Source organism: Nuphar pumila, chromosome 2 (assembly GCF_984573655.1).
Source record: "Nuphar pumila chromosome 2, dmNupPumi1.hap1.1, whole genome shotgun sequence".
NCBI classification, from domain to species: Eukaryota; Viridiplantae; Streptophyta; class Magnoliopsida; order Nymphaeales; family Nymphaeaceae; genus Nuphar; species Nuphar pumila.
In genome coordinates this window covers 135,589,217-135,606,194 of record NC_143250.1, presented here as the reverse complement: position 1 = coordinate 135,606,194, position 16,978 = coordinate 135,589,217, and the positions used below count along the sequence as shown (strand labels likewise).

The 16,978-nt window shown below is 34.7% G+C and overlaps 1 protein-coding gene across 4 annotated transcripts in view; it reads left to right on the top strand.

Annotated features, from left to right (window-relative positions):
* LOC149847208 (uncharacterized) overlaps positions 1-16,978 on the top strand; it is a 57,767-nt gene that overhangs the window by 14,103 nt on the left and 26,686 nt on the right. For 2 of the 4 annotated variants that reach the window (XM_089996868.1, XM_089996867.1), the window contains exons 3-13: positions 5,309-5,400; positions 6,447-6,611; positions 6,734-7,124; positions 7,757-7,875; positions 7,985-8,057; positions 8,201-8,424; positions 8,568-8,612; positions 8,747-8,837; positions 11,968-12,159; positions 15,261-15,373; positions 15,586-15,673. In XM_089996868.1, the coding sequence (XP_089852994.1) occupies positions 5,309-5,400; positions 6,447-6,611; positions 6,734-7,124; positions 7,757-7,875; positions 7,985-8,057; positions 8,201-8,424; positions 8,568-8,612; positions 8,747-8,837; positions 11,968-12,159; positions 15,261-15,373; positions 15,586-15,673 (1,593 nt within the window). Of the gene's footprint in view, positions 1-5,308; positions 5,405-6,446; positions 6,612-6,733; positions 7,125-7,756; positions 7,876-7,984; positions 8,058-8,200; positions 8,425-8,567; positions 8,613-8,746; positions 8,838-11,967; positions 12,160-15,260; positions 15,374-15,585; positions 15,674-16,978 lie in introns of all 4 variants that reach the window. The other 2 variants (XM_089996870.1, XM_089996869.1) reach the window with 2 other exon arrangements.

The following is a 16,978-nucleotide window of genomic DNA, read 5'->3' as shown; positions in this document are numbered from 1 at the left end:
TTTAAAATTTCTCCTGATTTAAAAAGGCTAAGGGTATTTGGATGTAAATGCTTCGTGCTTCTTGAAAAATATAGCAAACTCTCTCCTAAAGCCATAAAATGTGTCTTTCTTGGTTATGCTGATAATAAAAAAGGATATCGATGTTATGATAAAACAAATGATAAACTCTATGTTTCTAGAAATGTTACCTTTCTAGAAAATGACAGTGGATTTAATTTTGAAGTTCCTAAGAAAGAATCCGAGTATGCTTTCTTATTTAATTTGTTACCCAATAAAGGTATTAGTAATGATATTGAAACCTTCGAGTCTATTAATGACTCAAGTAGTGAACCATCTCAAGATCTTCAATACTCTAGACGAAATACTGGGGAAAATCCATGTGCCCTTGACAGATATAATCAATTAACAAATACTCAAGAAGCTAGTGTTAGAAGGTCAGAACGAACACATAGGCCTCCAAGTAGGTTTGTCTCATATGAATCCTTCTTACCAAACTACAAGGCATGTCTTCTAGCCATTCATTCCTATCATGAACCATCCAACTATAACGAGGCCAAAAATATAAACGAATGGGTTGAAGCCATGAAAATTGAATTAGATGCATTGCACAAGGCTCACACTTGGGCAATTCAACCTCTTCCTATCTGAAAGAAGACAATAGGGTGTAGATGGGTGTTTAAAATTAAAACAAAAAGTGACGGGTCTCTTGAGAGATATAAAGCAAGACTTGTTGCAAAAGGATATTCTCAAGAATATGATATAGATTATGAAGAAACCTTTGCCCCAGTAGCTCGTATGACTACAGTTAGAACTCTAGTTGCTATAACATACATTCGAAAATAGCCGATATATCAGTTAGATGTTAAAAATGCTTTTTTGAACGGAAACTTAAATAAAGAAGTATATATGGATCCTCCCCCTGGTCTGTCTATTGAAAAAGGCATGGTTCTTCGTCTTCAAAAAGCCCTATACTGGCTTAAACAAACCCCTAAAGCATGGTATGATCGGTTCAGTGGTACGATATTAAAACTTGGATTTAAATCTTGTTACACTGACACTGCTCTTTTTGTGAGATCTACAGGTACCTCATTGATCATTCTTCTTTTGTATGTTGATGATATGATCATCACAGAGAATGATCAAAAGAAAATTGAAGATATTAAAATTTTGCTTAAAAAATCTTTTGATATGACTGATCTTGGTTTTTTGAGATACTTTTTAGGAATTGAAGTAGCCTACTCACCAAGAGGATATATTTTATCTCAAATCAAGTTTGCAGCTGATATTGTTGAGCGTTCATGAATCACAGACACAAAATATGCTGATACTTCTGAAGTAATAAATGCGAAAATGCGAACTGAAGATGGAGTATTATTAGATGATCCAACCCCTTATCGACAACTTATTGGATCGTTGATGTACCTGTCCATTACAAGGCTAGATATTGCGCATGCCGTACATTCTGCAAGTCAATTTCAACATGCGCCCACAACCGTCCACATGAGTGCAATATTAAGAATAGTTCGATATATCAAGAAAACTATATCTAAAGGACTATTCTTATCCTCTTCCTCATCTTTAAGTCTTATTTCTTACACTGATTTTGACTGGGGAGGAGATCCCAATAACCGCCACTCAACTACTGGCTTTTGTGTGTTTTTAGGTGATTCTCTCATTTCTTGGCGACGCAAAAAACAACAGAAAATGTCTTTATCCTCTACGGAAGCTGAGTACAGGGCAATGACTACCACAACCACTGAAGTTGTGTGGATGAGAGCACTACTTTCCGATATGGGTGTTGATGTCTCAGAACCTTCAAAGCTATGCTGTGATAATAAAAGTGCCATCTATATAGCCAGCAATCACACATTTCACGAGCGAACAAAACACATTGAGATGGATTGTCACTATGTTCGCGAAAAATATTTGAAGGGGACCATTACATTGCCATATGTCCAGTCCGAATTTCAGATTGTAGACTTCTTCACCAAAGCTCTTCCACTACCTCAATTTTTGTATCTTCTTAGCAAACTTTCGGTGATTTCCCCATAAGTTTGAGGAGGAGTGTTAAAAATAAAATTGTATCCAAATACCCAATAAGGGTATTTTTGTCTTATCATATAGTACAGTCCACTAGGGACTGAAATGTAATTTAACATTATAATAAATAAATAAACTGCCATACAACTTAGGCACAACAGTCATATTTATGACTGTTGTGCACAATAGTCAAAAATATGACTGTTGTGCACAACAGTCAAAATATGACTGTTGGGCAGCAGTCCAACTAGACGTTGGACTGCCACCCAACAGTCATAATAATGACTGTTGGAAGGCAGTCCAAAGAGCTGGACTGCCTCCCATGTGTTGGAGTGAGGCTCTATATCCCTTGTTATTCCTCAATGCTTTTAGAAGCATTTGAAGGTTTTCTCTAGAGTTTTTTCCCATCTTATAGGCTTGTATGCCTCTTGTGCTGTTTGGTATTTTTATCTCTTTTGAGATTGTATTTGGTCCATTAGTGACCAACTTTAAGTGAGTTTATTAAAGCCCTTTGTTGGCATTGTGTTTGTTTCCCTATTGTTCTATTGTACCTTGTTTCATTACACTCATTCCGTCATATATGCTGATAAGAACATCTTACTACTAGTATCTTGTCCTGTCTAAGCCATTGGCGATATGCTGGATTGCGTGTGAGACCACTTCCAATATTTCCTTCTCCATCCTGTTCTCTGTCAGGTATTCAGCAGGCTTTGGATTTGGACCAGAGTCATCTAGGTGTTCCATTAGATCCGGGCTTTCTATAAAGGGGTAATATGACGTTTCCATATGAGATAGTTGGCGGAAGTTAATTTCCCATGGACAAGCTGAGAAAGAAGAGGGGGATTCATAGGAATAGGAAATTGAGCCATGGAAACAGATTGGGTGCAGAAAAATAGCACGGCAGTTAATAAACACGGTGAGCAGTTTTTGTTTTGCTCGACTGAAACATGCTAGGTTATGCCGTGATTATCATAAACCGAGAACACCCAGATCTGAAAGATCGTAATAGCCTCAAATGTGTGTGTATGTATATATATATATATATATATATATATATATATATATATATATATATATATATATTTTGAAATGAGATCAAATTTTGGGCGATTTCTGATGGTAAGGAAAAGGTAGATAAACAGGGAATAGAAATCGCAAAAAAGAAAGAAAAAGTAAGCGCTTTTAGGAACAAAAAGAGGGATCACGTTTTTTTTAAAGGTTGATAAAACGTGAACAATAAATCTGAAATATGTGGGCAGCATTAACATGACAGATGATCAGCAATAAAGTGAAAGATGATAAGCAAGAGAAAATAAGAAAAGCATGAATCAAGAAAGAAAAGGAGCAAGAGGGAATACCAAAGGACGTGAATCAAGAATAGAAAGGAATAGAGAAAAGGGAGGGAATACCAATGTAGATCAGATCTGATTAGGGTTACCTGGATGAAGAGCCTAGCTCTGATACCATGTAAGAAAGTGACGCCCCTGATGACCTGCATCAAGAAGGTGAGAAAGAGGAAGAAGGAGAAGACGTGAGGAATAGAGGAGCAGTCCACAATTTCTGTTATTGTGACTGCCTCCTTTTTCATTGCTACTTGATATGTTTACATTAGGGTTCAGCAATTTACCTGAATACCCTTAATACAGAAACATTTTACATGGTTTACAAGAATACACTAGTGAACTGGATCATGGATCTATCCTGTCCCGATCCAGATATCATAAGATGTCATTTTCTAACACATGCATGCATATGTGTGTGTTGATTTGTGTCTGTGTTCGTGTGCATGTGTCCATTTGTGTATGTGTGCAGTTGTATGTGCATGTGCATGTGTTTGTGGGTCTTTGTGTGTGTTTGTGTCATTTTCAGGGTTGTTAACTTGTTATGGTTTGGTGACAGAAATTTAGAGGTGTTAATAATACATAGGTGTCAACATAAATGTTGTTTGGTGTCAAAAATTTAAAGGTGTTAATGCATAGAAAGGTGTCAATGAATTCTTTTTTCCCTTTGTTTTTCCTGTTGTATTTCTTGGTTCCATCATTTGTTTTCTAGTTTTATTTTTATCTTTTTTGCTACTAAGAGACAAAAATGAGGATATTGGATAAGCAGTTGCCTGGGACTTAATAATATGACATTCTACCAAGTTAAAAGAAATAGATGATTATAGGAAAAAAGGAATAAGGAAAGCGAAGACTTACAAAAGATGAAGACGACTTACCAAAAGCCAACAAATACCACCTTGATAATTTAACTACTTTTATAAAGCTAAGGAAAACCATAGAGTTAGAAGCAATGTTGAATAGTGCAGATTTATCTTTTGGCAGTTCTGTAAATACTAGCTACTACCTGCTGTTTAGCTACTTTTTTCTCTCAGAAAACATAATTTAGCTACCTTTATACCATGTTTTTTAGTCTACATCTCTCTTAGACAACAAAATAAATCTCAAATTGAAAAAACTTCTTAGATGACCAGTAGCAAAAATGGAACTCATATGTCCCTCATGATAGCTGAATCTCTTCAAATACTTTTAATAATCTTCAGTTGATGTTGCCAGGGTAACACAGAAGCCTCAAGGGTTGATTTGAATGCTTGCACAGTCAAGTCAGCTTGTTAGGTCAAATAGACAAACTGGATTGATCCCTTGGCTCTGGTATCATGATATTAAGAGGTTAGGGTTTTGAAAGGTTTGAGCTTGGCAAAGAAAGACAGAAATCCATTCTATTCAGTTGAGAACTGATTTTCTACATAGAAACATACGTATGTGCACAAACTTCACTTTAACAAAAAGTTGCTCACTAATGACATTTTAGATGTTGTATGGACACTGCCCAGCCAGATGTATCAAGAAAGCTAATGGCCATTTCTAAAAGCCCTTAGGTCATAGCAAGAGCAGATTTGAGTGGATAGTTCAGCTGTAACTGCCAAAGATTCAAAGAACTCTAACCATCCAAGGAATAGGATAGAAGAACAAAGAACAATGGCTAACGAGAAGTTTGCCCTAGTTTATTTTTTGAAATCGCTTTCTGAAACTGTATCACAATATAATGGATCTCAATGCTTCTTCTGGATGTCTTCCTGAGAAAAGCTGGAAGATGGTGGTCACGTGCATTTTGTATTCAGCCTTGCCTTGATCTAAGTCGGTTTTCTTCTGGAAAGTTGTAAACTAGGAACTGTGGAAAATGTTTTAATTCTTGAAAACTTCTCTGTGAGAGATTGTTATTCAAGCTATTCAAGATTTTGTTAGCTTTGTGATGGTTTGTTTCCCAGGCTGCTGTTCATTCTTTGCTGCAAGCAGCATACGAAATTGCATCTCGAGGAGATGGAAGGGATAGAGATGTTAACTTGTTTGTGCAAAGGAGGTAGGTACAGTTCATATCTTATGCGACCCTTGAATTCCGTGTTATTTATCATATTGGTATGTTTTGCACTGTGTTTTCGTATGTTTCTAATTGGTTTCATTAGTCATATGTTTTTCACAGTTGGCACTAGATGTGACCGTGATCTTATGCGACCCTTTGCTCGCTATCTGTTAGCTTACACGTTATTTTTGAATATCCTGCAAATATTATTGCTAGTGTTGTGCACCTCTTATAACTCATTTTCATTTCCATTCTTTATAATTGATGAGTTGTTCAAATGCCATTGAGTGTCATAAACTGTGGCATACGAGGACATGTAAAATGCATTTGTATTCTGTTCTATTTGATCTAAAGTCAACTTCTGTAACCCTAGATACTTCTAATGTATAACTATGGGAGTCATATTTTTTCATAGAACATAGAGAGAACAATAATAGTGACAACCTTTAGGGCTTCTTATTTTTTTGCATTCTTTGTGACTTCATTTTTATCCTTGAAAAGCATCTTGGTTAATTTATACTAGATTCTGAAAAACATGCATCATGGTTTGTGATAGTTCTTCGCCTGCATGCATGCCATCTCTTGGATGCATCTTTTTTTTTATCTTTAGTGTGTAATAATCTCTTGTCAACTTGTTGCATTGCCCTGGAATATCCAGGTCAATTTTTTATCAAACAGATTTTAAGTGCTATATTCTGTTGCTTAAATAATTTCATGTGAACTTTTTTGCATTACTGTGAAATGTCCAGGTCACTGTCTTTGTTAAATGTAGACTCTAGGCGCTAGATTCTGTAGCTTAATATCTCAGCTGAGATGAATTAGGCATTCTTCCTGGTCGAGTTTAACTTCTGACTTTTGTTTGCTTAACTGGATGGCTTGAGCTTGAATTGTAAAATCTGCCATTTTGCCATGATTAACCTTGTCTGATTTCTGAGACGCATACTTATCATTTTGGTTTATTAGTAATTATATGTTTTCCACAATTCAACCATCTCCAGATTAGCTAAATTATTGGTTCATTGATTAGACTTGGAATTTATATGCAGCTTATTAAGACAATCTGCTCCTTTAGAGAATGTAGTTACGAAGGAACTTTCTGGCAAGGATCATATGGCAAATGAATGGTTTTGGTCACAGCAAAATCCAGTGGTTATGGCAAGTTTTGTTAAATTTTTTGAAGCAAATACTCGCTTTACAGCTGCAACAACAGTGTATGTTTTGTTCTTCACACTGATATTATGTGTTTAGATACCTTTACCTATGTATGGTGTTTCCTTAAAGTATTTTGTTGTGGATGAGTATCACCTTTTTCTTTTGCTTTTTAATGACACAGAAGCCCAAAAGATGTATCATCCTGCTCTATTAATGCTGATATATCTCTATTAATGCTTGCACTGAGTTGTATTGCTGCGATTACAAAGCTTGGAACAGCAAAGACATCCTGCCCACATTTTTTCTCCCTTATACCAGATGTTACTGGCAGACTTATGGACAAGCTTGTTGATTTTATTCCTATAAATCAAGCTTATGACTCTATGAGAAAAATAGGCCTGCACAGAGAATTTCTTGCCCACTTTGGTCCTAGAGCTGGAGCTTGTCGGGATAAAAAAGAAAAGAACACTGAAGAGTTAGCTTTCTGGGTGGATCTTATGCAGACACAACTGCAGCAAGCTATTGACAGGGAAAGAATATGGTCAAGACTCACAACATGTGAAAGTATTGAGGTTAGAGATTTTGATTTTCCTGAGGAAATCTTGTTCTTGTTTCTTCATTTTATTGTTGAATTCAGGTTGTCCTTATTGGGACATCTGTAGTCAGCAATTCCTGTATGTTTTTACCACTACTTGGTGTTTTCTTATTAGGGCAATTTTATCGAATGGACTTAACTCATTCTTGCATGTGGAAGTGTCCATGCATGTTTCTGGTCCATTCACGTGTAAAGAGATAAGTTCTTGTGAACATAAAATAAATTCATCTTTTCAAAATTTAAATGACAAATTTGAAATAAAACCTTGAAAATAGTGAACAGGCATTATTCCAAAATTAAATAACATTCCGAGCATAAGGGAAATGACGAATATTCAAATGCAATCTACTAGACATATCTAACAGATAAACAAAATATGTATTTAGAAAATCAAGTGACAAATTTTATAAGGAAACAAGTACCTTCTTGCTCTACAAGCTGGTTGAGTTGGTATGCTTGCCCGTGATTAGGTTGTTAGATACTGAATTATTGTTATCATTTTATGCTTTTTGATCTTCACATGGGTTTTTTTTGGTAGAGTTTGTGCTTATTTCTCAATTAGGTTTTTTTCTTCGTCATAACTTGAAAACTGTATATGTGCAACTGCAGGTTTTGGAAAAGGACTTAGCAATATTTGGATTCTTCATTGCACTAGGAAGGAGTACCCAATCATATTTGTCAACTAATGGTGTTGATATGAAGGATGATTCTATTGAAAATCTCATAAGGTTTTGTTTCAGTTTTGACAGACTTTAGTATGTGATTCTGCCTTTGAATTGCACTGGTGTTGCTTCTTTCTTGGTGAATAATTCAATATTGTTTTCATGGCTGTTCTAGGTATCTAATAGGTGGAAGTGTGTTACATTACCGTCAACTCTCCTCCATAAGTTCCTATCAGCTTTATGTGGAGGTTAGCTATATTTTGGAACCAATGCTTTTGTTTTTCCTTGCAACTTCATGTACAGTTTGCTTGCTAGTATTACTTCAATGGTGGCATTAGCATTTATACCATTTTTCTAATAATAAAAATTATGATATTATTTTTCCCATTAGGTGGTTTGTGAAGAATTAGAGTGGCTTCACTTCTATTCAAATAGTTCAGGCACTTTAAACCATGACATTGAAAATAATGGCCGAGATTCCCAAGGACATTCCAAGGAGCAGGCTATCACCAATGCAATGGAGACATGCTCTCATTGGATCAGAAGCTTTATTAAATACAGCATATGGCTTGAGAATCCTTCTAATATTAAAGCAGCAAAATTTCTTTCTAGGGGGTAATTCAACTTGGGACCTGCTTAGCCTAAAAGAGTGTAAATGTTTCCAATGGCAGGCTTTATGTGAACGACGTACTTTCTCCTTTTTTATTGTCTGATTGTTTAGCTTCTACTTATTATACCTATTTGTTATTCTGAGACAGACACCGAAAGCTAAAAGAATGCAAAGAAAGGCTGGGAGTTTTAAAGTAAGTTACAACGGGTCAATTTTTTATATTGTCTTTGTGATTTTGGCTTATACTAGTATTATATTTGTGGGAATTTTGCAAACTTTTCTTTTGAAAGAATGTTCTATAGGGATCCTTTCTTTCATTGTCTGTAGGAACCAAGCAACTGCAGTTACAACTCAGTACTCGGATGCGGCTGTTGGAAGTCATTCACCAGTTGAGCCAGTTGGTGAATCATTTGAACAGGCAAGGGCAATATTTTGACATTTTACTATTCTGAAAAATATCAATGTGGCTGACTTTTTCATGAAATAAGTCAGGGTAATTATAGAATTGGATGATGCATGGTGTGGATATGTCATTGCGTTCAGGGTACACAACACAAGAAAGTATTCACTATATTTTGCACATGGAGTACCTTGACTCTTATGATTTGTTTCTTGGAGAACAAGAAACTCAACGGGTAGAGCGAAAAATGTGTTCATGAACATGTTGATTTCATGCTGTTTACTGTTTTACCAATGTATGCTGATATATGTGGTAAGAAAGGAGCAGAATACTTAGCAAACTGCAATTGATGTATATCACTTTGCAATCAGATCATCATGAAACATTGCAATGCAAGAAGCACGTTTTTCCAGTAAATCAAATATTAAAAGCTAAAGGAGGAGATCATCATCAAATATTAGTGCATTGTGGACTGTTGTTTGTGAAGCCCTTTAATAACCTTCTTACATGTCAAGGTCACATGATTCAACACATTTTCTGCTAAACAAATCTTGTAGTTCACATTCATGAGGTCCAATCTACAAAAAAAATCAAAAAAATATGAAAAGATGATTTATACCCAATAGTTTCATGCCTTCAATAGCACCAAATATTAACCCATATATATGTGTGTGTGTTCATGCGTGTGTGTCCTCGTACTGGACATGTGTGTCGTGATTCATTCATGATCCTCGTACTGGACATGTGGAGGTAATATAATACATTTTCTGCTATATCAAAGGAATTATAAATGGTGGACAAAAATCGTAAAGAAATGAAACATCCTTTGATTGTAGGTCTCTTTGATGGGGATTGGTTTCAACATCCAGACTTGAGAAAACTATATCAGGTTATTGCATATTAGTGGGATTGAATATCATATCATTGAGTAGAAAGTAGAGTTTTGACCTGCATTTAGTAGAGAAGCAGAGTAAAGATTTATTTCATCTTTAATAGCTGATATTACATGGATAAGACAGTTATTCAGATCCATGAACAAGAGTATATGATGCTTTATTACCTATTTGCAACAATTAAGGTGCAATCAAGACCTCGCTTGATCCCATACACCACAAGCAAACAAAGAATGTTCAAATAGATCAACGTTTCAGAAAGGAAAAGGTAGAGGACGAGGCTGTAGAAGTGAGATTAATTGGTTCTAAAAACTGACAGTCATGAAAGGACTTACCCAGGTGAGGTACTGGTTCCTCAAGAGTAAGTTATCCATGGGAAGAATCCATTTACAGCTGTAACAAGGCCAATAGAAAGTGATGTTCAAGAGCAATTCTAGGAAGGGTATATTTGCAATAAAGTTAGAAGATGTCCATGGGTGGATTTGTCCTTCAAGCTATAAGCTACTTATTAAGGGCTTTGTAGGATTTGTTACCCTGATTATATATAGACACGAATAGAGGATGCCTTATCATGTGGTGAGTATGGGTAGTCTTCTCCCATCAGACATGTCTTTAATAACTTCAATACTCTTATAGTAAAACAGGCAAGACCAAACAAGAAAATACTTTCCTGTTTTATGTTAAATGTTTCAGACTTTTCTTGTTTCATTAGCTGTGTTACATTACTTGGTTACTTTTCCTATTTTATGCAGTCGTCTTTCATTATTTATAAATCTAATGTGCTGTTTTCAAGTATTTCATGGAACGTATAGAAATACATCAACGATTGTACCATTTTATCTTGTGATGATTCAGAGAGTACGACTCTGAGTCAAAAATTGGCTAAAGGAAGTGAACAATTTCAGGGCAGAAATGTAGAGGAAACACCAATTCTTAGTGAAGATGGGTTGTTTTCATTATTTGCTGGAAGTGTACAAATTTTTTTTTGGATGAAGGTTTTGAACATAGCAGCATCTTTTGTTTGTTTCCAAAATATCTTGAGCTCATCTCATATAAATTAGTGGCAAAGGATATAGTCATTATTAATGTAATGAAATCAAGCGGAAAGCAAACCATAATGTGCATATGCACAATAACAAGTCCTACAAGGGACAATACAAATGCCAAAGGCAATACAAAAGCACCTAAGTGCATACAATGGCTATAAGGAGCCTAAATGTGCACAAACACAAGTCCCCAAAGGGACAATACAGAAGGCAATCAATGGAAAATATATGAGATCATAATAGTACCAAAGAGCATTTTCAAACGAATACAAAAAATATAAAAAATAATAATCTTTATTGAGATAGAATGCTTAGAAAAGCATTGCATCTAATGAGACAAGTCCCTATTTATATACAAACAAGAGGGCCAAGAGGACTCATATGGCTGTTTGGAAAGGCTCCGACAACTAGAAATATAGTTGTTGGAGATTTCCAACAGCTATATTCACTAAAAGACAAAACTGAATATCGTTATTGGAGATTCCCAACAGCTATATTCACTAAAAGACAAAACTGCCTTTTACAAAAAGTTTTAAGGACAGAATAAAAAGAGGTCAGTTCTGCCCCTAAAGGGAAGAGCCTATTACATGTACAGAATTACCATTCTGCACCTAATGGGTAGAGCATATTACATGTACAAAATTACCACAATAACCCTAAAGAGTATTATCTATTACATAGGGAAGAAAAACAGTTTAAAATTATATAATATATACATACACTCACATATATATATATATATATATATATATATATATGCATTTTAACAATTTATAAGTGTAATTTTTTAAATATGTAATCTTCTCCAAAATAAATAATCTTGAAAGTTTTTTTTTTCTGAACATTACAATATCTTAATAGTCCACCTCTAACCCTAGTCTTTCTAGTAATTGATTGGCTTTTCATTATTGGTGGGAATTGTACTTTGGAATTATAGCTCTTTTCCCTGTTAAACTAGTGCTTTATGTGACAATTGACAAATATCCTAGCTGTGATATTTCATTGACATTACCTTGTAAAGTTGTAATTCTACTACTGTACTTGTTACAAAGGTGTTTATTTGATCAATGCGAACATTTTCCATGCAATGAACCAAAAGCTTGAGTAATTAATAAAGATTTTGGTTTTCTTTTGAGACACTTTTAACCAATGGAACAAATATTGCACGCTGGATCATTATATAATTCTTTAATATACACAATATTGCAGGCACTGCAAAGTGTTGAGGAAGCTCTAAAGCGGTTAGAAGAGTTGCTTCAAGAGATTCATGTTTCTAGCACCAAGACAGGGAAGGAACATCTTGAAGCTGCTTGCTCTGACCTGGAAAGGATAAGAAAACTTAAAAAAGAGTCTGAATTTCTTGAAGCATCATTTAGAGCTAAGGCAGCATCACTTCAGCAGGTTCCTTCTAAATTTAAAATTCATAAGCTTTTCATAATGGCATCAAGTTAATTCATTGTAATGTGAAAAATTATGAACCATCCTCTAAATTTGACTGTTGGATTGTTTTCTTACATGTCATGCTTATTCCTGTTAAACAACTTAATGCTGATCATATTCTAAGACATGATTATTTTGACAGTATGTGTTTGTGTGTGTGTATGTTCCTACCATAGTCACCTATATTGTTCAAGGTAAATTTTCGGCAAGGGTTTTTTCGGAGATATTTTCAAAAAGTGATTTTCTCCGAAAAATATTGGAAGCTTTAAAAAATAAAAATATTTAAAATATTTTAAATATAAAAAATACTTAAAATATATAAAAAATATGTTTTTGAATATCTCAAGAATATATCGGGAAAATATCACAATAATATCTTGATTTTTTTTATTCTAGTGATATTTTGAAATTATTGGCTGGCATTGAAATACCGATAATGTGATATTTTCAAAATATTGGCGATATCGGTGACACTGTTTCCTACACACTTTGTGATGCATGCATATGCATGATCGCATGCACATGCATGAGTGTGCTTCATTCATTTTACAAAAATCAATCATCCATCTGCTTATATAATTCAGATTAGTGGGTTTAAGTTATATAGTAGTACCATATTGAAGTGAATTGTCAGAAAGATTCATTTAGTTGTGTGTTACATAATTAGATTACTTCTAGATGCTGCAGGAATTCTATGATGAAGAATTTTTGAGTGAAAAAAATCAAGAATCATAACATTTTTTTTTCTCGGTGTCCTAGATATTGGTGTACTGCTGATGATCCTTCTGTTAAAATGAAAAGTGTAATGTAACATATATATATATATATTATGTTTTTATTTTTCTCCTTTTTATATCTAGTTCACATTGAACTAGATATGGAACTTAGTCAAGTTCTACTTAGAACTTGACTAAGAGTGTAGCCGTTGGACCGTTGGACTAGAGTCTAACGACTCTTTTGGGAGAGCTCAAAGTGAGCTCTCCCAAAAGAGGGGTGAACCCCTCAATTGTAAAGACACTTTTTGAATGCTTCTTAAGCATTTTTTATTATCAATAAAGATTTATTTATTTATTGTTGTGTTCTTCCTTTTATACCCTTTTATGGGTTTGCTTGAAGTGTCTTTATAGACATTCTTTTGGTGGATTCAAGTGCATTTGTGGAAGACCAACATTTCATTACATGGTATCAAAGCCGTGGGGATAGTAGATCTTGAAGAGCTTTCACCTCGTTTTCCATGCCTCACTTGCAAAAGATGTTTCATCACGTTGTTCTTGGCTCAAGAATATTCGTTCAAGAAAGGAGGCTATTGAAGAACCTCTTTTACTACACAAATTTGTATTTTATCCTCCCTCTTATTCTCTTTTCTCTTTCTCTTCTCACATCTAATTCTTTTTCACCCTTGTAAAAGATGGATGACAATGATAAGATCACCATTATACCCATGAAGCTAAATGATACTAATTATGTAACGTGGGGCTTCGATTATGAAACACCACATTTGGGGAAAAGGGCTATGACCTATGTCACATGGGTGCGGGTGCGGTGCAATTTCAAAAATTTTGGACAAGGGGACTCGGCTATATATATATATATATATATATATATATAAGACTCGGTCAAAGTTGTGCCCATTAGGGGACAGGTGATGAGTTGTGAAGCCTGATTCAGGTTTTTTTTCCTTACAGGAGGGGGGGGGGGGGGGGGTTCCCCCGGCGTGGGTCCTGCTGCGCGGTAAGCGGACGGGGGGTCCAGGGGGGCTGCCCCTGGCGGGGAGTTATAGGAACTAACTATGGAGGAAAGGTTCCCTCTATCGTTGATACTATAGAGGAACTAACTATGGAGGAAAATAGAATTAAAAAAAATACTCGAAAACTAGAAGATGATTCCGTTCTAGCTGTGTCTAGAGCGGGTAATCATGTACGCTCTTATAGGCCACCTCATTTCAATAAACAAAATAGTGACTTCGACAATAGAAAAGTCATTTGTCACCACTGAACTAGGACACTATAGGCCTCAGTGTCCTAAACTTAAAGAGATAAGATAAAAGAGAGCCGCAACTGTTGGATCGGAATCCAAAGATCAAAATGCACCAGTTTCTATAACTCAATTAATGGAGATTCTCCAACCTCTTATCAAATGAGCTTCCTCCTCATCTGAAGCCTCAACTGGAGGAACTGACTTTCCTTGGCTTCTTGACTTTAGTGCTTCTTTTCATATGACCCCAAATGACAATAGCTTATTCGGATGTTTAAAAAACGAGTCAAGTGTGTCAAAAGTTTTTACAGCTGATGAAACCTCCCTTGAAATAGAAGGAATAGGAAATTTTGAAAAAATCCATAAATCTAAGAATTTTTTTATTCCAGAAGTTAGATATATTCGTAAGCTGAATTTAAATCGTTTATCTGTTTCTCAAATAACTGATTATGAATGTAATCACCCTCTATCTCCTTGTTTATCTTTAGCGTCTCACTATTTATTAGCAAATGTTATTTTTATCTTGATGTTGGTTATGAGATATTCACAATGGAAGTAATCTTTACAACCAAAAATTCTAGTCCCTAAATAAGCTATATAAGATGGGTACTTCAAAATGCCCTGCATGGCAGTGTCAACTGGTGGTTCTTGGTGCTGCTACATATTGACTTATTATATAATCTGTACGATACACTGAATGTCTTTATGAATATTTTATACTTTCTATAATATTTTATTAGATTTCTCCATTTGCTACTATATGTATATTTATATATTTGTATACTTGTATATAAAACCAACTGCACTTTGGTACTCTTTTTTTGGTGTACAATTGCATTGTACCATTCATTCTTGTTCCTATAAAATAAACTCATACAGGGTATATTTGTTCTGTTCTTGTAGAAGTCCTTTCTCGATTTCTTGTCAGTAAATCATGTTTTGACACTTCTTTAGTAACACATGCATGTATGGCTTTTGTGTTCATTGCATATTTCCAGTTGTTTTCAGACTATCAGGTTATCTTGGTATTCACTGGCTAGGTACATTAGGAGCATTGATCTGATTGTGCTTTAATGATGGTTAACTAGGGAGAAGGGGATGCTATACAAACTCCTGCTGGACAAGAAGGCTGCGATGCTAATAGAAAAACTGGAAGAGATAATGTGATACTTGGTAATGAAAGAGATAAAATTACAAAGAGGTACAACTGTTGCTGTACAAGCATTTTATATAATTGTTATTATATTTTGCTATGGAAAAGCTTCATGAGAAAGCAGACCTCTTTTTTTTATAATTTTTTCCCTTTCGCTATCACCATGAAATGAAAGTGCAAGAGAAATCACTGATGCTAATAATAAGTTTTCTGATATTTTGTTCATTTCTACCATCTTTGGTGGATCATTTAAATTTCAGGGATTTTCATGCTTCTCATCGTTTGTGGAGTTTTTTGGCGCCACACTCAAAGAAAATGGAGTCCAAATTATCGACAAAAAATCAGACTGTAAGCCTTGTCCTCAATGTGTTAAATTACAATCTCTTTGAATGATTTTAGAATTGGTTGCATTAGTGGCTTATCATCTCGTATGATCCTTTAAGTATGATTGTTACAATGAAGATATATCAGTGCTGTAAGCCTGTAACATAAGAATATCATAGCCATTTTAACTGACCTTCATTCTTTCAAAACAAAAAAACTGACCTTCATGGCTTCAGCATCTCTAGTTAATGGAATAGTATCAAGTCTTGATTTGCATATCGTATTTACAAGTCAAAATTTCACATTGCTCTAAACCCATGTACTTTTCTGGAGGTATTATGTCGTATATATGTCATCATCATCAAGCTTTATTGGATGTGGTTAGTTTTATGAGTCTTGCTTAACCATTCCTTCCTAATTAGATCTATTGCCTTTGTTACCCCAAAATCTTTCATTTCCCTCTTTATGTTCGCCGTCCAAATTATTAGTGCCCCTTTTTTTTCTAATTTCTTCCACTTCAACATTTCTCCATGGTATTATGATGGGTCTTTATGTGATGCCAAAGGATATGTGATTTTGAAAGGATTCCATGGAATGCTAGCTGCTTCACATTAAAAGAAAGAGTTCTTTTCAATTTAGTTTTGGTATTGACTTCATTTTCAGTCCAAAAGCATGCGATCTGCTTTTTTGTTATCCCTTGATCATGCCTTCACCTTGCATATCGATGTTTGGGCATGGAACTGTTAAATTGTAATCCATAAGACAATGTATTTTCTAATATATATTTTGTATGTATAAAAGAAGATACATATATATATATATATATATTTCATATATATGTACATGTATCCATCTATATATATATTTCTTTCTTGTATTAGCTATAGGGGTATTTTAGTTATTTTACACATATTCATGTCGTTGAATATGATTGTAATTCTTCTTTTTAATTTTTCTTATTTTTGTAACTTTTCTTTTTTTATTTTATCTTTTTTTATGTACTATTTCTGTACACAGTCAGTAGCTGATTGTGTAAAACAGTCAGCCAGTGACTGTTGTACACAGTTACGAATAAGCAACGTTGGGCTGACTCCTAATGGCTCTAATTAGAGCTGTTGGGAATCAGCCCAACAACTCTTATGAGTTGCTAAGCTTATAAATAAGGGCTGTAAACCCATTGTAAAGTAGTAATATAGAGCGGAGTTTTGTCTCCTTACATTTATAAAAACAATGTATTTATTGCACTTCTTTTCTTTTGTAGTGTAAAGCATTTGAATGCTATTTTATACTATCATTTGAAAGTATCAAGTTACTTGAAAACTTGATTCT